This window comes from Sebastes umbrosus, chromosome 3 (assembly GCF_015220745.1).
Source record: "Sebastes umbrosus isolate fSebUmb1 chromosome 3, fSebUmb1.pri, whole genome shotgun sequence".
NCBI classification, from domain to species: Eukaryota; Metazoa; Chordata; class Actinopteri; order Perciformes; family Sebastidae; genus Sebastes; species Sebastes umbrosus.
Genome location: NC_051271.1, coordinates 4,912,495 through 4,937,613, shown reverse-complemented (window position 1 = coordinate 4,937,613; position 25,119 = coordinate 4,912,495). Strand labels below are relative to the sequence as shown.

At 38.7% G+C, this 25,119-nt stretch overlaps 2 protein-coding genes and 1 long non-coding RNA gene across 9 annotated transcripts in view; 2 read left to right on the top strand and 1 right to left on the bottom strand.

Moving 5' to 3' along the window:
- caly (calcyon neuron-specific vesicular protein) overlaps positions 1-17,539 on the top strand; it is a 20,997-nt gene extending 3,458 nt beyond the window's left edge. The window contains exons 2-6 of one of the 4 annotated variants that reach the window (XM_037763604.1): positions 1,544-1,803; positions 3,493-3,609; positions 4,986-5,099; positions 8,198-8,742; positions 14,198-17,539. In XM_037763604.1, coding sequence (XP_037619532.1) covers positions 1,544-1,803; positions 3,493-3,609; positions 4,986-5,099; positions 8,198-8,458 — 752 coding nt within the window. In that variant the 3' untranslated portion in view covers positions 8,459-8,742; positions 14,198-17,539. Of the gene's footprint in view, positions 1-1,543; positions 1,804-3,492; positions 3,610-4,985; positions 5,100-8,197; positions 8,743-8,848; positions 9,249-14,197 lie in introns of those variants that run through there. The other 3 variants (XM_037763605.1, XM_037763603.1, XM_037763606.1) reach the window with 3 other exon arrangements.
- LOC119484651 overlaps positions 1-25,119 on the bottom strand; it is a 26,885-nt gene extending 1,766 nt beyond the window's left edge. The window contains exons 1-3 of the long non-coding RNA XR_005206061.1: positions 24,970-25,119; positions 6,416-6,424; positions 877-883 (exon numbers count right to left, since the gene is read on the bottom strand). This is a non-coding gene — a long non-coding RNA (uncharacterized LOC119484651). The remainder of the gene's footprint in view (positions 1-876; positions 884-6,415; positions 6,425-24,969) is intronic.
- LOC119484636 (homeobox protein MSH-C-like) overlaps positions 20,755-25,119 on the top strand; it is a 47,779-nt gene continuing 43,414 nt past the window's right edge. For all 4 annotated transcript variants that reach the window (XR_005206056.1, XR_005206055.1, XM_037763609.1 and 1 more), the window contains exon 1: positions 20,755-20,918. The gene's annotated coding sequence lies outside the window, so the exon portion shown is untranslated. The remainder of the gene's footprint in view (positions 20,919-25,119) is intronic.

The window sequence follows — 25,119 nt, the reverse complement described above, 5'->3', positions numbered from 1 at the left end:
CGCAAGATTAATCATACAAAGTGGTTATGAAACGTGTTTACTTTAGATTGTTGGATCACATAAACAGGAGGAGAGCGTCCCTATGAGGATGGTTGCAAACACAGAAGTCTGAAGTCGTTTAAATAGAGTGCTGCAGGCGTGACGTATTGTTGTAAGCCAACCAGGAAGTTAGCATCGCCCTGGTTCCCTCGACAACAAGCCAATGGGATTGTTCCATTGGGTTTTGGATTATTGCAGAAAATAAACTCTGTGGCAAACAAGCGTTTATGATACTTACACGTTTTGTTCAGCAAGATAATCTTTGCTAAATGAACACCACTTTTATGATTTTTGAAGTGTAAATGTAATCGAACTACACTACGGTCGCATGAGCTCGAGTATAAACAACGAGGCTGTAAAGGCGGACGAGTCGGCGTGATGACGTTTAGTAGTCTCATTTAGCCGCTTGTTAGCAACCGCCTTTTTTAAGACACGTAAAAGCTTCAAAATTCTTGAGTGGGATATTTATTGATGTATTTATGTCGTACAACAAAACGTTAAAATCTCGTCAGCTGGTGTTAACCACAGACATTATTTCAGGCATCTAACTAAAAACCCATTGACTTCCAGACGAGGGAACAGGAAATGCTAAAATGCTAACTCATTTCCGTGTTTTAGGACTCACTTTAAGCCACAACACCACTTACCATGACCTCACAGAATTATTCAATTATTAAAGGAATACTCTGACATTTTTGGGAAATATGCTTATCTGCTTTCTTACTGAGAGTTAGATGAGAAGATTGATATCATTTTCATATCTGTAGGCTGCTGGATGAAACTACTGCAAGCTGCCGGTTAGCTTAGCTTAGCATAAAGACAGGAAACGGTTGAAACAGCTAGTCTAGCTCTGTCCACATGTAACAAAACCCTCCTAACAGCTCCTCTAACACAAAAATTGAAGTGTAAAAACACATGTTGTGGTTCTACAGTGGGTTATGTGTCAGACTATGTGTCTTGGCTTGCACCTATAGTGAAGAATCCAGTTAGTCACTGCTCCCAGCCAAGAAATAATCCAGCAGATAACCTACTGCAAAACAGCAAATTGATGATTTTACTGTTATGTATTTACAGTATAGTGTTATTATTAGATTTTACAAGCCATGCTAGCGGCTCTGTGGTATAATGTTTACCATGTTCACCATGTTAGTTTAGTGTGTTAGTAGCTAATATTCGCTAACACTAAACGCAAAGTACAACTGAGGCTGATGGGATGAGTTTTGCAGGTCATAAATCAAAATATTGGACAAATAAAATTTTGAGCTGATGATCACCAAAGTTATTACTCTTCATCCTGAGGGGGGCATGAATCTCTGTACCAGATTTCATGGCAATCCATCCAACAGATGGACCAACAGGCTGACATTACATCTCAAACTAATCTCTTGCAGTATCAGAAATACTTTTTTTTTTAATTCTATTCTCCTTTTTGTGTGGTCGATATTACTCTGGTCCTGTCCTGTTTTTCCTCATCACACTGTCATCTTCTCTTGTGTCCCGTCAGGATCCTCGATTCGAGCTACAAGCAGCGCTGTCACATTTGGTTACAAAGCTCACAGTCTGAGTCAGTCTGACCTGATCTGTCTGTCCCTGCTCTCCAGATCTGTCTGGGCATTTTCAGGCAGCCGAGCAGCCATGGTGAAGCTAGGCAGCAATCTGTCTGATAAGCTGGAGAAGCAGCCGTCTGCGGACGACGGCTTTGATAACATCCCCCTCATCACACCCCTGGAGGTCAACCAGCTCCACAAGCCGTACGCAGACAAGGTAAGTGCGGCCTATTAGGTCAGTGTTTGTGAATCTGTTTATTTAGGCCGGGGAAAAAGACGATAAACCCATGTATCGCGATTTTTTTTTTTTTTACAATTTTGAAATCTATTTTTTAATGCCAGAATCGATAATAATCGATTGCTTCATTTGAGACTATGCTGAAGTAGAAGGAAGTTACCGCTTTTATTGTTGTAGTCAGAGTAACGTGACGTCATATCCGTTCTGTATCCGTCAACCAAAACAAACTACAGCAATCCAAAACGAGTAAGTAGAAAATGGCGGAGGGTCTGCGTAGATACGACCTGCACCCTCACATTTTAAATCCAACGTGGTAAACACTACACATCCAGTAAAGTATGGAAACACTTCGAAAAGCGGAGCTAAACATCACAGCTAAAGCTGCATGCTAACTCTGTCACGGACAGGAAACGTTATCGTATCGCGGTAACGTGCGATCAAGCCAGTCATCACTCTCATCTCCGTGGTCAAATGGGCCGACGCTACGACTGTAGAGCACCCACATACTGACATTTATGTTAAATGCATTCAAACGGCACCGATGGAGCTGACCATGGATGTATAAAGAGAACGGAGCTGACGGGAGAGCTAGAGACGGACTTGGAGAAGTTAGAGGAAGTATACACGTGTGACTACGTACAATTGATTGGATTATATTAACCAAAAGTATAAAACATTACATGTCCCCTATAAATTAAAAAGAAAATACCACTAATTTGTGAGGGAAATGTCTTTTTTCTTTGATTTTTGTGTTGCTGGAAAAAATGTCATAAATAATTCCTGACAATGATTCTGATATATTTGATTTCAGGACATCTCTGACTACATACATGCTGAAACATCAAACATTTTTACTTTATTAATTTAGAGATTTTCCAGAGTAAAAGTCCCTAGAAGTGTATGTATTCAACTTTTTCCCATGGTCTAGTGTTAAAAAAGTGAACAAAAATCACAATAAATCGCAATACCAAATCACAATACTTGTAGAATCGCAATACATATCGAATCGGTACCCAAGTATCACGATAGTATCGAATCGTGAGATAGGTGAATCGTCCCAGCTCTAGTGTTTATGTGCCTGCCTACTTTGTTTTTCTCTAAGATATTGTGTTTCTAAGTTTCACGCCGACCACAACAAACCGCGTTTTAAATAGCTAACAGATTAGGAGTCGTCGAGAACACGTCTGGATAAGCAGCATTAAAATGCTGTGATGTTTTGCTCCCTTCCAAGCATAAACCCCAACACTGCGACTGCTGTATTAACCTCCCGTACGTCCCAGGTTAAAACCTTAGCATCAACCCATGTGATGCAAGCACCTCTTTGAATGCATAATGCAGGAATAAAGGCCTCACAATCATATTCTGGTTGGATGATGCACTCAGCAGAACAGGATGTTCCACAGGCTGATTAGATGTTGCCGAAACATTAACATAAAAAACACTTTGTAGCTCCCAAATGTGTTTTTAAGGCATTGATTAAATCTGGCTGCTTTTGCAAATGATGCGTGTGTATTTTTAGACATGCAAAATAGTGTTTTCAGTGGATATAGGATCCCTGAATGCTGGGGACAACATCATCCATCAAACATAATTTAAAACAAATAACAGATAATTAGGTTTTTCCCCCCCTCGAGAGTCACAATAACAAGTACGTTGTTTCTGCTGCAGGTCATTGTGAAGACGTCAACACAATATCAGCTGCAGCAGAAGAAGAACAAGCTGTACGTGCCCAATATCAAGAAGCTGAATATCAACTTCTACAGCGATGTTTCAGAGAAAGCCAAGGTAAAACAACAACAACAACAACAACAACAACAACAACAACAGCCTGACATCTGGGAATCGTCTCATGCTCAGATTAAGAGATAAGTCTGGTGATATTCTATGTTTTTGTTATTGTCAACAAATCTCACCAAAAAAAAAAGACCAAAACCAACAATGGATGGAAACACAAGTATTTACTGTGTATCCAAAGCCTGATAGAGTTCATTCCTCTGTGCCATAGAGCTCCATTGTTATCTGAAAATGATTAAAGTCCATCTGAATCACATTTAGTCATCCCTCTTTGTAGTCTAAAATAATGTCCACATGTTGTTTTTTTTCAATGTGTTGTTGATAGTTTTGTTTTATTAAAAGGAAGAAATATTAGAAATACTAATTTTCATCTCAGCCGGTTGGAGGGGCGTGTCAGTGTTTGATTGACAGCAGCTGGCAGGCTGCCACAGTGCTGGTGTTACACTGTAATGAACAGGAGACAAAGTAAACAAACTTATGGCAAGCCGTTTTAACATTTAATAAGCTAGACAGGATATTTAGGCTTTTTAAAAAATTACATATTATATTTGTTACCTGTTTTGGTAATTTTACAGGTTTGCAAATTTCATGGTAATTAGGTGATTATTAGCTAGTAACCTATTTTAATTTTTTTTAGAAATACTGCCAAATTACCCTAATATTAACCTCAAAATTGATCAAAAATTACTTTATTATAAACATTGTTTAATAATTATATTCAGCTATTTTCCAATAGCTGGTAATTTATTTAATACATTTCCAGGAAAAGAAAACAAAGTTAATTGATATGCTTTATTTCCATGTCTGCTGATGAATAGATAATAATTAGCTTAGCAAATAACTTCTTTGAAATTTATTTTAAAAAACTCCCTGAATCATGACATTAGCTACCAGGTTACATCTGTGTAGATAATAAGTCACACAATGGTAAGATTTGTGTCTGATCAGAAGTGTCTTCTATTAGTTTTCAAGCTCCGTTGAAGAGCAGCCGCTTCTCAAGCCTAAGGGCCCTATTTTAACCATTATATGCTATTTTAGCATATTATTATTAAATAATGTTTATAATAAAGTATTTTCTGATACATTTTGAAGTAAATATTGGGGTAATTTGGCAGTAATTCCAAAGAAATTTCAAATAGGTTACTTGCTAATTATCACCTAATTACCATGAAATTTGCGGACCTATAAAATGAAGTGTTACCGAAAGTATTAAGAGACGGACTTGTTGGTTTTGGCATTTACATGGAATTTGTTGACAAAACTAAAACTATATATTGCCAGCCTTATTCCCTTTAAGTATTGATGCCACTTGTTGCTGAAGTACTGTATATGTGTATGTGTTCATATGTATGTGTGTCGTCGCTCAGATCACAGGTCTGATCCTCATCACTTTGGCCTTCCTGACCAGCTTGCTCCTCCTGCTCATGTACAAAGCCATGTGGTACGACCAGCTCACCTGCCCAGAGGGTTTCATCCTTAAGGTAGGCAGCATAAACACACACACACACACATAGATGATCACACACACACCACGTTCAGATGTACAGTATAAACGTGGATTCATGATTTAGGAAGAAAAGGAAAATCTAAATAGCCACCGTCTTCCTGCAGCATAGCAGAGACCAGCAGAAGCAGCTCATGTAATAGTCTCGTCCTTGGATATCACAGACTTCTTATTTCATTATCCAGCCCGAAGTAGTCTGTGCGACACCCACTCAGAGGGCACTTACACAGTCTACAATGCAGCTGGCGCTTTGTTTCTCGGCACACCCTCACATCCGTCACTTTGGGAGGACTCTCTGAAAACTGGAGTTGGAAAGCTCAAACTCATTATCTCTCAACGACACCTTGGAGGCATCGCGTCGCGCTGCCACCGCCGCCGCCACGCATGTTAGTTAAAGAGCCCGTCTCGCATAAGAAAATGAGAGAGTGTGAGAGCCAGAGGGAGAGGGAGACGGAGGGAGAGGGAGCTGCAGAGCCAGCTTTCTGGTCAGGCGGAGATTGGGACGCCCGCCTGTGAATCGGAGGGGTCTTTAATTAGGGCTGAGCGTGACTAAACTGTGATTAAAGGCTTAACAGTGAGGGGGGAAGCAAGGAAGGGAAGGGGGGAGGGAGGGGGACCTTCCGGCAAGGCTTTTGAAGTTTTTGCCGGTTACAGTTGCTTTCAGCATTTTTTCCTGCTAATGCGTCGTTGGAGACATAAAAAAGAGGAGCGAGGATGGAGGTCAGAGGGAGGCGTAGTCACCGCTGTGCTTTTGAGAGTTTCGACTCCTCGCTGTGAGAGGAAGGTCAGGTAGTGGATCCTCGGAAGAGAAACTCTCGTGAGGTCAACACAACTCAGTGGGCTCTTTTCAAAACATTAACAGGACGGACGCTCAGTTTGTTTGATATAATTCACCACATTGTCTCGTACGCTCTCCTCAAAAACAAGTACATGTGAGTTTAAAGATGCTTTTTCCTTCAGTGAAGGCTCGTCCTAAAAGGACCTGGCAACCGTATGGTGGTGTATTAGTACTGTAAATCTTTAACTACGTCTGTGAATTGGAATAAAGTTCAAGTTCAAGACCTTTATTTGTCCCCGAGGGACAAGTGGTTTTGCAGCAGTAGCAATAACAACAGCTCATCACATAAGACAATACACACATACATCACCAAAACACTTAAAAAAACACTTAAAAAATGCCTAAAAAACACTTAAATACAGGGGTAAACAAGGTGAAAGTACAAACATGTTAAAAGAGTTACAACATTCCCATATTAGTTAATGAAAAGAAGAAAAGAAAAGGCATGGAAGTACTGATGCTACCTTTACTGGCGGGAACCAGAGGGCAGAAGCTTAAATGCTGAATGCAGCGGGGTGGGTATTCTGTCCGAAATTATGGATTCTGCTTTCTTTATTAGCTGTTTGCTGTACAGTTCAGATCAGACATTTTCTGAGTGCCGATGATTTTGCTGCTGATTTTTTTTCACCCGTGTTAATGAGTTTTTCTGTTGGAGGTTGAGGGACGCATAAAAGCAAAACTGACTCAATAAAAGATTTATACAACAGTGTCATCAGGGATTTGTCAACCTGGAACTTGGCTCGCTTCCTCAAACAAAAGAGATGTAGTCTTATAACAGGAGAGGCTTCAGAGAGCACACTGGAGCACACGGATTTAAGACAGTAAACTTTATTTAAAGACTAACGTTTCAACGCCAACTTGTTTGACTGAGTTGGGAACTGATTCCGTATAGGCTGGAAAAATGGGGGAGGGAACAATAAGCTGCATGTAGGCAGGTTAAACAATCATACATCATATAATGATAAAGTAGAGAGGGTTAGGGTTAGGAGGATCGAGCCGATCCACACGGGGTACACCCTGGACAGGTCGCCAGACTATCACAGGGCTGACACATAGAGACATTCACGCTCACATTCACACCTACAGGGCAATTTAGAGTCAACAATTAACCTGCATGTCTTTGGACTGTGGGAGGAAACTGGAGAACCCAGAAAAAAAAAACACGCTGACACGGGGAGGACATGCCGAACGGCCCCAAGGAAAATGTTACCACTTATACGCATCATTAACATATTGATGATTTCCCCTTTATTCAACAAATGGTGCCTTCAAATGGGGTCGTGTTTACCGTGTTCACGAGAAGAGTCCACATGAACTCCCCCCTCTTGTCGTATTCACGACCTCGTAAGACGTCTGAAAGCTCTGAGTTCACGAGTCGTGACATGTTTGTTGACGTTGTCAGAAATGGTGGAGGCCATGGAAGTACATTTTTTGGTGCATAATAAGTTAATGTATAGTAATTTTAGTCATATATTGTTTTTCTTCATAATTTTTTGATACGTCTGAGGAAAATGTTGATGTTCCCAACGGTCTCATCTTTTTCATCCGTCATTATGCGTTTGCATTTCCTGCATTATGTTACCAACTTGCTAGTTTGCTAAACTCTTAGCCTCTGTGGCTTCTAGACAACGAAAGTAACGTTAACATTGCCGTTGCTTAGCAGCGGTGTTCTTCACGACTTAACCACTTAAACGACAAGCATATTGTAAACACAAGCTCACAAGTTTCATTTGAAGGTTCTCAAAAACTAAATGCACGCTTACTTATGTACTTATAAAAGATGTCCTAGACTAGTTTGTTAATCATTATTACTGTAATACAAATAATCAAACCATCAATAAGATATAAGATAAGATATACTTTATTGTCCCACAGGGAAATTTGTCTTGGGCTCCAAGCCACTGCATCACACAGCATACCAAAGTCATAATGTACATACACATAAAACAGAGATCATACATACACTCATGCTTGGACGTGCTGAAGTTCACATGTTGAGTGTCAGACAGTAGCTCTTTAAAATAATAAAAAGTAATATAAGACAGTAGTTTCAGATACTAAAACCAGGTATAATCACAATTTACAATCTATAGCTCTCAATAAAGTCATATCATATAATACTAGACATACTTGTCTGCGTTGGCCTGCTGGGATGGACTTGTGTTGTTAATGTCAGAGCAGTTTCTCACCTCACCACCGGAACAAACAAAGACATGTTTGTCTTTGTGCTGTAACAGCAGAAGCACTGCACCCCGGCAGCTCTGGAGATGTACTACACAGAGCAGCAGCAGCAGCAGCAGGAGGAGGACGAGGAGCCGGGCGTCCGCGGCGGGGCCAACGCCGGGCTGTACGCCGCCCTCAGCCACCTCAACCAGGTCAAGAGGACCGGGCCCGAGCTGCCGTCGCCGTGGTTACCAGTCATCAGCGCTCTGAAGGAGGCCGAGGTGGCCAAACAAGGTGGCGAGCAGTTGAAACGAGAGCTGGAGGGAGAGGAGTGAAGGGGCCGACAGAAAATGCAGGTGTGGAGAGGAGAAAATTATGATTTTTTTTGACGGTGTGTGTTCAGGATTTTTATTTTTCCTCTTCATACAGAATCACTTGTTTATACCGGTGCTCTAAAACCTTAAAGGTGTCTGTATAACTACTGAAACAGCTATGTAAAACACACGTTTACTCAACTTCAACCCACTTATTTTCTGTTAATATTTATATTACAAGCTAATACCCAACTGTGTGTTTGTGTGTGTGTGTGTGTGTGTGTGTGTGTGTGTGTGTGTGTGTGGTGAGTTGTTGCGGTTAGAGGCAGGAATGTTATTAAAGTGTTGGAGAATGTGCCTGACTTTTACAGTGTTACTGAGGCATGAGTAATCTCCACCATCTGCATTCAGTGTGTGTGTGTGTGTGTGTGTACACTCACTGTGCACTGTAAATGCTCACATACACACGAGTGCATATGTATTGTATGCATATTTGTATTCATGCATGAGTGTGTGTGTGAGCATACACTGTGTGATTTGTGTACTTGTCTGAGAAAGTCTGAGGTGTGAGAAGAGAGGAGAAGAGAAGCGAGGCGAGAGCTCAGACTGAGAAGTGAAGATAACAAGTTTTTAATGAGATTACTGAGAGTTTTTTTCCTCAGCGCTCCGTCTCGTTATCTCACCGTCTATTCATTTACTTTGAGAGGGAAACGTATGAAATCATCAGCGAATGTGAATCATAGTTTAAACACTAAGATGAGGAACTATAATTGAATATTTTAAATGTTTTGTTGAAATGAGTCATTTCCACGTCTGATTATCTGGAGAATGTAAATTGCGGTCTTACAGATAAAAGTTAAAGTCAAGAGGAAAACGTGTTTTAAATAAGGATGCACCGATACCTGGGCTTTAGGTATCCGCCGATACCGAGTACCGATCTTAAACCAGTGTTTAATCAATAAGCTGTATGGCTCACTGTGTGGAAGTGACTGGGTGTCATTCCTTTATGTGTAAGGCAATATCAGGCTGGACTTAAACATTGCTTTCCTAACTTTGTAAAACAAAATGTAAAAAATAAATAGATATAAATTAAGTGAATTGTTATTTATTATTAAAATAATAAATTGAACACTTGTCAAAAAGTCTTCAAAATTAACAGGAATTACAATTCAAATGTAAACCTTTTTATTGCAGAAACAAATTGGTCAAAACAGGAATTAAAATTTCAGTATATAATATATACAGTATATAAACATAGAATTAAATTGAATAGATCGGCCCTGTTGTCATCGATATCCGATCCAGTATTGGTATCGGTGCATCCCTAATTTTAAAGAGACTCACACAGTGGCTTTGGAAAGTATCAAACTATTTTTTGTTATTATTGTGTGTAGAATTAATTGCCAAAAAAGTTAATTTAATCTATTTTAAATTAATCTATAACACAATAAAGTGTGCAACAAGTGAAAACTTTCCACTTCCACTGTGCATCTCTTCATTTTTTATGTTACTTGATGATGTGAGCTACTTACTGTAATTATGAATACAACTTGAGATATTTTATTGTATTACTACAACAATACTGCTGTAAGTTCATGTGTGGGAGATGATTGTAAAAACTAGCTAATTCTTACTTTTGTTACTACATTTTTGTTTTTGCTGTAAGTATTGTGTAATGCCACTGTAAATGAACATGTACAGTATAACCAACCACAGGGTTGACTCCTCATGATAATAATAATAATAATATGAATGTATGAAGTAGCTGCTCTAATCATGCAGTAGATGTGATTAGTGCTTATAATGTACGACCTAAAGCTTCTATTGTCTTTTCTATTTATTTCATTAACAGGTTTACGTGTGTGTTATTCAGTGTCTTTTCAACGGTAAACTTTTGTTTGCACATCTTTGCTTTGTTAAGTATGAAGAGTTCTTTTCCAGTCCATTGTACACACATTTTTAAGGGTAAAAAAAAATGTGTGTAGCAAATATTGTTTTGTTAACACTTCATTTTACAGGTCTGCAAATCTCATGGTAATTAGGTGATAAAATAGATGTTTGAAATTTTTTGGGAATTATTGCCAAATTACCCCAATATTTACCTAAACATTTATCGAAAATTACTTTATTATAAACGTTATTTAATCATTATATTCCGCTATTTCCCACTAGCTGATAATACATTTAATAATATAATAATACATTTATTTTATTAGCAAATAACTTCTTTGAAATGTCTTTAAAAAACTCCCTGAATCATTACATAAGCTACCAGGTTACATTTGTGTAGACAATATATTATTATATATAGACGTTGTTTAATAATTATATGCTAAAATAGCATATAATGGTTCAAATATGGCCCTTAGGCTTGAGAAGCGGTTGCTCTTCATCGGAGGTGGAATACCAAAACTAATAGAAGACATTTCTGATCAGAAACAAATCTCACCATTGTGACTTATTGTCTACACAAATGTAACCTGGTAGCTAATGTCATGATTCAGGGAGTTTTTTAAGACATTTCAAAGAAGTTATTGGCTAATAAATTAAATGTATTATTATATTATTAAATTAATTACCACCTGCTGGGAAATAGCGTAATATAATTATTAAATAATGATAATAATAAAGTAATTTTTGATGAATTTTGAGGTAAATATTGGGGGTTTTTTCGCAGTAATTCCAAAGAAATTTCAAATAGGTTACTTGCTAATTATCACCTAATTACCATGAAATTAGCAGACCGGTAAAAGGAAGTGTTTCTTCAACCGTCATCAGAAATAACTCACAATTTGTCTTAATTATCTGCTATCACTTATTTTGACCTACCTTTTCTCTTTGTCATTTTTTTTTTCTTCAAATGGTGGATATATTTATTTTGGAACAAACATAGTCATGTGAGAATATAATGTGAGATCACAGCACAGCTTGTCCTTTATGGGCTTCAAGTGCCAAACGTCAACATCAGACCCGTCTGCTCTGATGTCACCGACTGAACAGAAATAAATGACTGAAGTGTTGAGTTCTCCTCGTTCACAGCCGGCCCTGTTGATTTACATTTGTTGATTCTAATGACCTGAATCAATGATTCACTGAGGAAATATTATCGTGGTTGGATTTAACAGAAACCATCCATTAGGTGTAACTGAGCTTTGTATTTAGAGCACCGTCACACTGTCAATGTAAAATCTCAATATGTAATTTAACTACTAACTTCACAGATAAATGCAGTGGTCAAAAATATCAAAGTACATTTGCTCAAGTACTTCAGTACAAGTTTGAGGTACTTTAATTGAGTTTTATGCCACTTTCTACATTTCAGAAGTAATTTAATACTTTGTTAAGTTAAAGTACCACACAAGGAGACCATTACAAGTAAAAGTCCTGCGTTCACATTATAATATTATTATTGGATTATTATCATTAAAGCTTTTACATGGAAGTATAATTTAATGTTGTAGCCGGTCAAGATAATTTTACCTGACAGTGTTGGACATGATATTTTATGATGATGGGTTTTCTATCAGTACTGTAACCAGTAACAATAGTTAAATATAGTTAAAAAGTACAATATTCCCTCTAACATATAGAGTATCTTAAATGGTAATACTCCAGTAAAGTACAAGTACCTCGTAACTGTATTTAAGTACAATACTAGTGTAAACGTACTTCCATCACTACATTTATTTGACAGCTTTGACTAATTTACAGATTAGAGTTTACAATTTTATTTATATGATTCATTAGATAAAATACTTTAATTTATCACCACCTCACACATTAATGCATCAATACTAATAATACTAATAACTCTATAATAAAACGGCAAAACTTAACAATGAGGTACACAAAATATTGAGAAGTTGACAAGGAGTGAGTGAGGAACAAAGCAGGATGAATAAGTATTTCCAGAATGAGTCTGATTGGAGGTTTATATAGTATTATATAGTACTAATACTATCTTAATGTAAGATAATGTAATGATGAGGTAATTGGGTTGGTAAACTGAGCTGCCCTCTTCATGAGTCATTCCTCATTAACTCCAACGCAGCTGCTGAGCTGCACAAAACTAATTCATTTAAACTAATCATTAATCACTAATTACCCAAATCAATTACTTTGTTAGTCCCCCGTCAAGCAACGTGATACGTCATACTGTGAAATTACTAGTAACCCTCCATTACTTCATGATTATCTTACCATTATTTACCCTTTTTCTGCCAATTAGCTCCTTAAAAACAAACCCGAGGCAGCAGGATTCATCAGTTGGTTTCGGTTTTGTCCCTCAATCGCTCTCTAGTAGCATTAGTGCATCATATTGTTGACTGTATAACAATGACAGGCGCTGTTCTGCACAGTGATACTATTTACCTCTGACGCTGTTATAAAACGTGCATATTTACTTATGTAACATTTTCAATGCAGGTCTCACCTCTGCATACGACTCCAGCTGATTAGACTTTTGTCAGGCTATTAAATAGGCGTTATCAGTAGCTATGAGCCCCATAGATGTGGGTCAATAGGGGCCTACTACACCCACTAGTAGATTTTATCATCTATTCACATGTTAGATCACCGAAAGAAGGTATAAAAGAAGACGACAGCGACCTCTAGCAACCGTAGTGAGTATGAAAGGAGAAGAAGTGGAAGTCAGGCGCTGTAGTATAAACACAGTGTTTTCACTCAGGAGACCGAAGTTTGCATCCGGTGTGAAACCAACGATGTGTAGTTGCGTTTGTAGTTATTTTAACCCAAAACACTTGTTTTTTCCCTAAACTTAACTATGTTTTGTTTTTTTGCCTAAACCTAAAGAAGTTGTAGTTTTATTGCCGACACCTAAAGAAGTTGTAGTTTTGTTGCCGAAACCTAAAGAAGTTGTAGTTACATTGCCTAAACCTAAAGAAGTTGTAGTTTTGTTGCCTAAACCTAAAGAAGTTGTAGTTTTATTGCCGACACCTAAATTAGTTGTAGTTTTGTTGCCGAAACCTAAAGAAGGTATAGTTTTGTTGCCTAAACCTAAAGAAGTTGTAGTTTTATTGCCGACACCTAAATTAGTTGTAGTTTTGTTGCCGAAACCTAAAGAAGTTGTAGTTTTATTGCCTTAACCTAAAGAAGGTATAGTTTTGTTGCCTAAACCTAAAGAAGCCTTTTTGTTTGTGTTCAAAAGGTGACGTTTCATTCATTTCAACATGTTAGAACGTGTTACTTTTAAGTTTCACTTTCACTTTTACAACATAGTAGGCGTATTAGGCCCCTACTGACCCACATCTATGGTGCTTATAGCGACTGATAACACCTATTTAATGGCCTGATAAGAGTCAAATCTACACTTTTCGTGCAACATTTTCTCTTCAGTGTGGTTTGAAGAAAAGATCTAATCCTAAATAACAAGCAGAAGAACAACGTGCAGCTCCTTTTACGTTCTGTTGCTCAAAGACGATCAGTATGCACAGAATTCAAAATATGATTCCTTCCTCCTCAAACTTTAGTTTAGCAATTCAAAGCCAAGCCACATCCTCTCTCTCTCTCTCTCTTTCTGCTGGGTTCACTGCTGTGAGCCTGTCTGCATCTCATTTACACTCACATATTTTCACACCATGTGTGTGTGTGTGTGTGTGTGTGTGTGTGTGTGTTGCCTTGTTAGAAGTGTGTGTGTGTGTGACTATGAAATCATTAACCTACAGTTATGTGTGTTTGCTAAAGTTTTTGTGTGTCTTTGTGTTTCACGCGTGCATCTTTGTGCTTCTGTGTCTGTTAGAGTGTGTGTGTGTGTGTGTGTGTGTGTGTGTGTGTGTGTGTGTGTGTGTGTGTGTGCGTGTGTGTGTGTGTGAGCCCATGCTTAGCTTGTTAATTAAATCTACATTACGCCCTGTTTAGCCTGTAGGGTCTTTTCTCTCCCCACTGTTACTGGGTGACATACTTTAGACGCTGTTGGCCCAGGGCATGGAACTAAATAAAGTGCTAAAAAATATTTATTAGGGCATTTACAGATCCCATGCTCGGTCAAGGCAGAACGTGTTGTGCCAAAAAAAAAGGCTTAGATTCAGGGCCGGGGGAAAAATCACGTAAAATCAGCCGGGTAGTCACGTAAAGGCCGCCAAGCCCCATTTTCCTGCTTTATAGCATCAACAGATCTGAACAGTAAAATAGCAGGTTGGCTTTTTAATTTGTCCTGACCGTTCAGAGTCCCCCTCTGCACCACCACCACCACACCCCAAAGACAAGAGGGAGGGCCATGCCGAGAGTCACTTAGCCGCTAATAACATCCCACTAGAATCAAAGTCCTCTGAGCCCTGATGTCACTCAAACGTGGGAGAGGAGGGACGAAGCTTTGTGGTGATTTAAATGCTGTCTGTTCCTGTGTATATCTGAAGCTGATCAGAGAAGAGGCGTTACTGTATGATGCAGCTTCCTCTTAAGCAAAATGGTTTAAGATGTGTAGACTGAGAGCAGGAGAAGGAGATAAAGTGGGATAGAGAGCAGAGCCCGTATTTATCAAACTGCTGAAAAGGGAAATTTGGGATTTATGATGCCTTCAAATGGGGGTCGTGTTTACCGCGTTCACGAGAAGAGTCCATATGAAAGCTCAGAGTTCACGAGTTATGACGTGTTTGTTGACGTCAGAAATGGCGGAGGTCATGGAAGTTCCCTTTTTTGGTACATTATAAGTTAATATATTGTAAATTTATTGTTTTTCTTCGTCATGTTATAATAGGTCTGAGGATAATGTTGATATACCCAACGGCCTCATCCTCCAGAGCATACAGGCACATATGCGCCAGATTTGTATCTTTGCATCGCGTGGAGTTCAACTTTGCTGACCGGCGAAGTCGCAGCCTCAACCAATAGCAAAGAAGTGTATGTGTGTGGTTGACCTCACTTGGCACATTTTGCACGAATATATAACGCCATTTGTGCATGTGCAGCTGTGCCCTACATAATCTAACCTAATCTTGTGATCACTTGAGTTGCACTTAAATGTTACTCCTACACTCAAAGCTTCAGTAGGCAACACGTTTTTGTTCGTGAGTCAGGATATAGTGACCATTATATAAAATAAAAATAACTTTTTTTAAATTATATTTGCTCCACTGCTGATTTAACTGTAAGTATATCGATAAATGTGTCTTATTCTTTACACTCACACAAAAAATATTACTAAATTGGCTCTTTAGAGCCTTTCTAAGTGTAATAAAATGTAATTAAAGTGCAAGTTTGATAAATAGGAAGAGAGAAAAGCGAGGAAGAGAAAAGGTGACAGCAGAGAGGTGGAAGGAAAAGCAGAAGAAAAGATGAACAAGAGAGAAAGAGCAGATGAGAGGCGGCCAGGCCTGGGAAGAGAAGGCGGGGGGTTGAGAGGTTTGGGTAAAAGAAGAGGAGGCGGTGGAGGCCAAGAGGCATGGAGGTGGTGGAGGAGGAGGAGGGTGAATCCAGGCTGACCCCTGTGTCTGTGTGTGTTGTTGTGTGTCTCAGTGGGTTTCCTCTGCCCTGGCGCCAGCTGGAAATGCCTCCACTAAGCAGAGGCAGTACACACATCATCCTCCATTCACCCCCATTCAGTCCCCTTTGATGAGAGTAACACTATACATGCCCAGCGCGCCTCACAGATCCTATCAAGCTGCTGTTTAAAGGGCGGGAGCGAGAGCCGGGGCAGCTGATCATAACTTATCGAGTGTTCGGACGCACTGTCATCCAGTTTCGTTGCCCCGCGGAGCAAATAAAAGGGAGGACAATTGAGGAGGTTTTGTAATTGGAGTGATGTTGTTGTTACAGTGGTGGAGGTTTCATGAGGTACGCTGCCACCTAGGGGTCATCTCCCATGGTTGCAGAGAGGAATGTGGTCTCTCTGCTTATTTTGAACCACGGGTTTGATGAACAGAATTTAAGTGGATTATGTTTTTTTTTTAAAGGCCTTTAAAGTCATTAAAAAAGCTGACGTGGAGACATCTTAATACCCTTCTTTTTCCACCTTACAAGGGCTTTATACCTTGCTGACCATACCTTGAGTACCTGCTGTCGGATTAGTCACAGTCGCTCTTTAAAGTTGATCCTCGTGATGGTCTTTTTAAAATGACTCAATAGCCATGAAATTAGTCATTAGTTTGTTATCCTGCCGTGATGTTGCCCTCATGCAACAAAAACCTCGCCAGTAAACAATTATCCAACCGACACGGCGAGGTAAAGGCCCAAATCTGCAGCCCAGACATGCCGTGAGGAAGAAAAACAACCGCCTTTGCTTAGCTTAGCTTTAGTTTGCTTTGTTCTGGCCATTACGAAGCCGAAATATTGTCATTACTCATAGACCAAATCATTTTACGACATCCTGCAATTAAACTTTAAGCTAATAGGTTAATGGGACAAATGGAGTTTGAACCCTGGAAGTTGGTTTCTATTAGGGATGGTAACGCTGTGAGAAGTGAACTGTTGCATGCTCTGCACACACACACACACACACACACACCCTCTCTCTCTCTCTCTCTACAGACACACACACGCATGCAAACACAAACACAGAGAACAGACTGGTTTGATTTAGGTTTGCGGTCCCCTCCCGGTGCAGCCTCAGACAGGCAGAGAGGACCAGAGCGCAGTGAACTCCAGTTCAGCCTGAGCCCGGCTGTCTCTGCTAAGCTTCAAGTTGAAACCCTCCAAATTGGGTTTAATCTGTGTTTTGCTTTGCCAATTATCGACCCGCAGAGCTGCATGGCAAATGGGGATGAATGAGCTTTAGATGGGCCTGGTTGAGAGGAAGGTCACGGTGTGATTAATGGTGATCTGTTGAATCCACGACTCGGCCGGCTATAGCCGCCGTAGCACGCACGGGATGAGTTATCAGAAAAATCTGCAGAGCGTGACGCAGCAGAAATACAGTTTGAAGCTCTGAGTATAAAAAATAATGTTACTAAAACCGAAGTGGGTTTAACCATACAATATGTTTGTTTTTCAATCATCATTGGTTTCTAAATGTATCCAGACAAGAAGTCTGGTTTCTGTGTCATGTAATACCAACGTTGTGGTATCAGTAGTCTTATGAAGATGAATAAACTGTCTGTGAGCCTACTGTTCATTAAAATCACTGGTAATTACAGCCTGTTCACATCAGAGGAGCAGAGTGACGTCTCATTTCTACAACTTTGAAGTGTTCGTGTGATGAACTTGTTGGAAAGATCACATTCTGATGTTTGAGGGCGCACGCCACTGATTTTACAGTTTACTCATCACCAGGAATTAGCCTGAGAAAGCTTGTTTTCTCTTCTCTGAAGCGAGCTTTAAGAATAAATAAGCCTGATTATGTTGTCAGGTTTATCTCAGTTTGGTTTTAAGACTGTTTACACGCTCAGTCCCTTTCAGCACTCCAAACGAACTTAGTCATAATTTTTTGCGCATAATGTGAACGATCCAAAAGAACTCAGACCTCCTCAGGAGGTGGTCTGAGTACGGTTCGCTTCAAGTCTGCATTGCAGTTCGCTTAACCTGTACACTGTGAACACAAAGCGCTCCAGGTTCGCTTTAGGGACGTCACGAGAACCGATACTTTGGTACCAAGTCGATGCAAAAAATTCTGAAGACGTGACGGTACTCGTTTTTCTACAGTACCGCAGGTACCGCGTGTACCGTCGAGGCTCGAGACTAATGCCGTCCAGTCGTGAAAAGAAAATGTGTTTGGATTTTGGCGAGAAACTTAAATAAATTGTTTGAAGTAGATGTTTTTACAGTTTTTATAATATAAAATAGAAACACATTATGCTTGTACATTTTATAACCACCGCTTGAGGATAGAGAAACGTGCCTTTCTGTCTGTATCAGTCCTGCTCCCAAATGCTCGTTATGGTTGTAATAATTGATGACAAAACACATTAATAATTCTTCATCCTAAAGCACCGTAAAAAAAATAAAAATAAAAGAAAGAAAAGCGCTGCATTTTCCATAAACACCACTCTGATGTTTATGGGCTTAATGAGTTTATTTCATTAGGACTATGTGGGTCTGAGCTCCAGTGAAACTATGGTGGGAACAGAAAGAGGACTAAAGCCCCATCGGAGATGAAGTGGACCAGAATTTAGAGAACTGATGAGTCCACTTTCAAATGAACTGACGATGTGAACGCAAAAAGAACTGAGTCCCTTTTCTGTTGGTCCACTTTAAGAGGCCTGACTGTGGTTCCTTTAAAAAGGACTATATATGAAAACACCCTTAGAGATTTATCAGAAAGCCTGAGGTGTGGGGTTTAAAAGAAGTTGCCATTTGCAAAGGGGGTGGCGTCTAATGAAGCATGCTGCATTATGGGAAATGTAGGATCCACTATATGTTTGGAGGCACATACAGACTTAAAGCATCTGATTTTAACCAATCTGTTTCTTGTGAGTCCCTCAAGTTTATGGAAGTGCAATACTGAACCTCTGGACCGTCCCTTTAAATCAACTGAAGACATACTTGTAACTTATATTACTTTGAATATAACTAATGAGGGCTGCAACTATACAGATTATTTTCAATGTGTTTCAAATAGTTGCTGAGTTATTCTTTCTGATGATCTATTAATTGACTAATTGATTATTTAAGAGCATTGCTTGCTGTCCATATTGATACTTTTTGTTATTTGTGGTGTAATCTGTGTTAAAACATCAACACGTGTCTCGGTTTGAGGTATTTCTATCCGTCTGTCCTCGCTGACCTGTCTCTCTCTGTCTCTCTCTCTTTGTCTCTGGGTGTCTTCGTCTCTCTGCCGGTGTCATTGTGTCACAAAGCATATTTGGGATTCCATCATTTAATTAAAGGAGCACAATGTTCATATCGAATTACTCATTTCACTTCACTGTAACCAGAGTGTTCATCTCTTCTATCTCTCTTTTTAAAGTCCATGAAACTGTCCGTAAAATAGAAGCTGTGTTTGAAATCTTTCCCTGTTTGATATTTAATGCACTATATTTACTTTGTGCCATTTGAGTGTCCACACTGTGTGAAATATATGAACAATTCAGAGCCATCAAAGAGTGACCCAATGGGGTGAAAATGCAGTGTTCATAGCATCCCTAAAAGTAACGCACTGCAAATCTTTATATCAGATGGATGTGATACAACACCTGTCAGTGTTGGTGCAAAATCATGATTCATAAGTGTCTGAAATCTCAAATTACTGCTCATAGACTAAACTATACATTGTTTATTATTTCGGGAAAAGTGAGTGAATGAAGGGAGTGAGAGACACGGTGCTGTTTCCATTACGTTTATTATCATCATGTTTTAAAATCCACTCGATTGCCAGAACCGTCCCTCAAGGTAACAACCTACAATAACTACAAGACCTGACTTTTAATTATTTTAAAAAAGCGTGTTTCAAGTGGACTTAATATTTACTGTGCTGCTTTGCCATACAGGAAATCTTTCCTGCCTAAAGCAATAACCCTCAGCTTTATAGTTTCTCTCTCAACCACACTTCTTTCTGTTTTAGTCCTGTAATAATCTTGCACATGTGTAATGTTCTTGCAACATCTTGCATGTTGAATGTTACACATCTACATTTGCACCATTACTGCCTCAATTATTTATTTAAGAACAAAACATAGTAACTTGCACACTTTGCTAATGTATATAGTATGTTAATACACATGTGTTAATGTATATAGTGGGTTATTCTATGTTATAATTTAGATTTTTTATGCTAGTTGTAATCGGGTAGTAGTGTATTGCAATATTCTTTATTGATATATTCTTTATTATCAATAGCTGCACTTTACTGTACACTGACTGTGCAATATCATTACTACTCAGGTGTAATTCATACTGTGCAATATTTTCAGGTGAAATTTCATTCATTCATTCTCACTGTGCAATATAATTTTTCCACTTGTGCAATTTTGTTAATAGTCTGTTTAATTTTAGTATCGTATATACTGCTCCTATAGCTAATTGTTCATTTTTTGTTTCACTTTATTTAGCTCTTTTTTTTACTGTGTTAGCTGATGCATCTTGTTTTCTGCACTATCCCCTTTGCTGCTGCACACTGCATGTTTCCCCACTGCGGGACTAATAAAGGAATATTTTGTCTTATCTTATCTTATCTTATCTTATATTGTATTATATGGATATAATAATATACTGTTCCTGTGCATTGCTATCTATCTATCTATCTATCTATCTATCTATCTATCCATCTATCTATCTATCTATCTATCCATCTATCTATCTACCTACCCACCTACCTGTCTATCACGCTGCACCTGTACATCTAAGCCCCGCCCCCCAGCCCTCAGGAGCCAATGGTAGCCCAGAATACTGACAGCATGTTCGGTTGACTTCGAAAAACCCCCAAAACAAATGCAATGTGAGGAGGAAATAATACTGCAGCATCTCTAAACGAGCTAGATGATCTGAATATAAAGAAGAAGAGACAAAAAGGAGCTCCGGGAGTTTTCCAGAACACAGTTCATGTTAGATATATTGATCCTGGAAGTGTTGTTCAGGTGTCAGGTGTGAACAGGTGAGTTTAATTGCTCTCTAGTTGTTGTTTAAATTGCTGATGAGACTTGCTTGTTCACATTTCGTGTGTGTGTGTGTGTAGGAGAGATTTGCATGCAATGGTAATATTAAGTTTGAGGAGCTGAAATTGAATTAGTCTGAAAATAGCTAACATCCATAATGCTGTCATGACTCTGCTGCTGTAAAGAATTAAGAACCATCATGCTATTGGAGTTATTATCAGATCTGTTTATTATTACTTATATATGCATCAACAAAATGCTTTAAACGCTTTAAAGTGGAAGTGAATAACCAAGTTAAGCTGGTTTACTAAATGGATTTCCACTCTAATGAACAAGTATATATATATATACCGTATATATATATATGTATACATATATATATACGGTATATATATACCGTATATATATATATATATATACAACAAATAATGACAAATGTCAGCATTTAAAAGAAAAAAAAGCAGCTTTGTTTAAAGCCCAGCCTCCAGTGTATTTTGACATTTCTATTATGATATTTCATATTTATTTGAGTCATTTCCTGACTAAGTTGATCAACCACACTGTTTGTCAACATTTTTTTTGACAAATAACTTAATTTTGTGCTTGTTCTTGTTGGTTAAATGGGAATATGACGTATGACTATAGTAGAAGCTGCAGGTCAAAGGTCATCCTCCAAGCTGCAGGCGCACTCAGGCTCGTTTGTGTCTGAGCACCAAACTGATAAATCAGTTTATCTGTCTGTCAGTTTGTCTTTCTAGTTAGTTAGCCAGAGAGACGGGGAGACGGGAGACAGAGACAGGTAATCAGAGAGGACGGGAGACGGGGAGACAGTCAGCTGCAGCTGGACTCAGTGCCTGTCAGAGGGCTCTTTCAGTGTCACTATAGCCAGCGCTGCTGCAGTAACGTTACTGATCTCCGTTTCAGCGTCAGTTTATGAAATGGACTGTTTTGTCCTTGGTTTTAACATTATAAAACTCATCTTCACATCCAGGAGCAATACAATAGTGTCCCTTCTTTTGTTTTCTTTTGTCCCGTGTCTCCCCAGTCAACGTCTTTCACGGTCTCTACCGTCGTATCTGTGTAACTCAGCCGAGCCAACCATTCTCGTGATGTCACAGGCTAGATTAATGCAACATGCCGGTGCTCTTGCCATGAAATATGAAACAAAGCTGCTTTTTTCTTTTAAATGCTGACATTTGTTATATTTGTAATATAGTAGTTTATTAGAGTGGAAATCCATTTAGTAAACCAGCTTAACATGGCCACTTTAATTAATTAATTTATTAGTTGATTTGACAGGGACAATACATGTAGGCATTGTTACACTTAATTAAAGTGCAACCGATGCAACGTATATAGGACTTCTAGCCATAGCTAATTTGCAGACCTGGCAGACCTTGTCCCTGGTTAGGCTTTTAAGAAAAAGAAAATAAATTAAAAAAAATACAGAATAGCACATCATACATAAAATCACATAATACAACATTGTACATTACAATCAATTTTACATATGTACAGTATGTTCCCAATCAATAATCAGTGATCACAGGTTTGGTTTAGTTTCAGCCAGTGTTTCACCGCTTCATTAAACGTTTTCAGGTCAGGTTGTATTTTTATTTCCGTTGGTAGGGCGTTCTAGAAATGTATTCCTTTTACTGAAAAAAAAAAAATATATATGTATATATATATTGTTGACACTGTGAGCACACTAGCGTTGCTATTTACGTTATGTATTTGGAATATTGACGTTTGTGTGCTGCTGCTGTTTTTTGCTTTATTTGTATGGCATACTGGCCTTTGTGTGTTGTTGCTGGTGTGGTACGTTGCAAATAGATGGGTAGCATAGTTGTTTTTTCACCTAGAGTGCATGCACTGGGTCCTGAGGGCCAATAGGGCCTGCAGGAAATCTCATGTACATGTCATTTCAACGAGGAGCCTGACATGAAGGTGACTTGCCCGTCTGCAGCTTGCGTTAACAGTAGTTCCAACAGGTGGGTCCACTTCATGACACTTGAGAGTTTCAGAGGTGGTTACAGGCCTTCCTCAGTCTGCTCTACAGTGTCATTATTATGTAAGACCTTAACTGGCAAGCAAAGACACAGTGACACAGATTTTTTCAGGATTAACATTGATTGCCGCTGCTGATAGATTCTCCAAAATCCCCCACTGAGAGCTGACACAGAGAGCGCCTCAGCACTCTCTCACACCGCACAGGACAACCCGGCTTTCTGTTTATTAGGCAACTTGCAGATGATCTATCATTAACTTTACTCTCCTTTACTAAGGGAATAAAAATGTCACTGTCGATTTGAGGTGGTATTCCAGGTCTCTGGGTCTGGTTACTCAGTGTAGCGTGGAAGCCAAATGTGAGACAAGAAATACTCTTGTAAAAACGTTTATGGTATTTATGAGAGTATCTCTTCTTGAGCAACACACAAGGACGGTTATAATAAGAGTTTCACTATTTGAAGAAAAAAAAAAGATGTCATGTGCTCATTGCCTCCCAGTGGCCTAATTCCAGACATGTTTTCACCCCTCACTTCATTTGACAGTGGTCATAACTGCAGAGAAAACAAAGAAATACTTTCAAGAAAACACAATAAATTTGGAAACGATGATGAACAACTGTCAACAAATAATGACAGTCGCTGTTAAAAACCGAAGCGACCCTCTTGCCACAGGCCTCTCTCGAGGGGGACGAGGGGAAGCCAAGAATAAATTGCCTGTCTGTAGTCATTTGAATGCAACATTTAGCTGTGATTTATGTGAAGGCAGAAAAGCATTATGAGAAAACATTTTCCAAGTGCAACAGCTTGCAGCAATTTACATTATATGGGGGGAAAACCGCTGAAACAAATATTTGACTGGCCTCCATAATGAAATGGATATATTTATACACGTTGAATTGAGTCAAAGGCTCTGTAACGAACGCATGGCTTCACCAAAGGAGCTCTCTGCGTTCCTGTAGTAAACATTTTACTGATGCTACAGGGGCCTCGAATGAAAGTTATTAGAGCCATAATTCTCCCAGCGGGCCAAGAGATACAAAGATAAGCCACATGAAGAGGGAGAAGATACGCTAGAGGGAAATCAACGCTGTGTTTGTATCAGTGACAGAAAGAGATTCAGAGGTTGACTGATTCAATTTTAATTAGTTTTAAGCTGAAATAGATTTGCTTTTACTCCTCTAATTAGTGTGCAGACTGTTGCCCTTTAATCTCTCATTTATTCTTTTCTGCAGAAAAGTCGCTGAGGAAAAGGTTAATATAGTTGCAGCGTATTTCGATTTTTTGTTGTTTTTTAACGCTGTTTTTATTGTGCTTTTAAGAAACTTGCAAAACACATGGGAGATCATACAAAGTATAAAAATAATAATTGTAATTTTTTTGGAATAAACAATCTGTCATATAACACAAATTTACAGTTTAGAGAAGAGTGTGCCTTACCAACAGAAAAAAATTAATAAATAAATAAAATAAATAAATAATAATTTTAAATATATTAACCAAAAAAAAAAAAAAGATAATTTTTTTTTTTTTTTAAATAAAATAAAATTAAATAAAATGAAAAAGGCTTGGATGCCTATTACCTTTGTCAGCAAACTAATTCATTTAATTAACAACATCCAGAAGTCAACCTCCTAACAAAAATTGACACCTAAAAATCTGTTTTTATCTGTTTTGATCTTCTTTTATCAACAATTAAAAACAGCAGATTTTTTACAATAGGCTTTTTTAGACTCAGTTTGAGCCCAAGCCATAGCCCGAGGAAATTAAGCCTAAAATAACACCCAAAATGAGTCAGGAGTAGCTCGTCATAGGGCTTATATGCGGTCGTCTTTGAAATGTAAGAAGTTATAAATGAATCCATTGTAAGTATTTCTATTACCATTCCAGAGTAGATGGAGATGCAATAAAGGAAAAAATAAGATTTTTATCCTCGCCTAGGATTTAATCTAAATTTCAAAGCCAATATCACCATTAAAACTAAGATCCCACGGATAATGATGCAACTGAATGCATTTTACTACACTTTGACTACAACTGTGACCGGCAAGTTACGTAAACAAACGCTATAACGTGGGTTTCAGAATAAAGTAGGGCTTTCTGCGTTTATTTTCTTAGCGACCCTGTCTTTGAGCGGTCTGGATGAGACAGCAGAGGAAGAGAGCCAGGTGATCAGAGAGGGAAGAGGACGGGA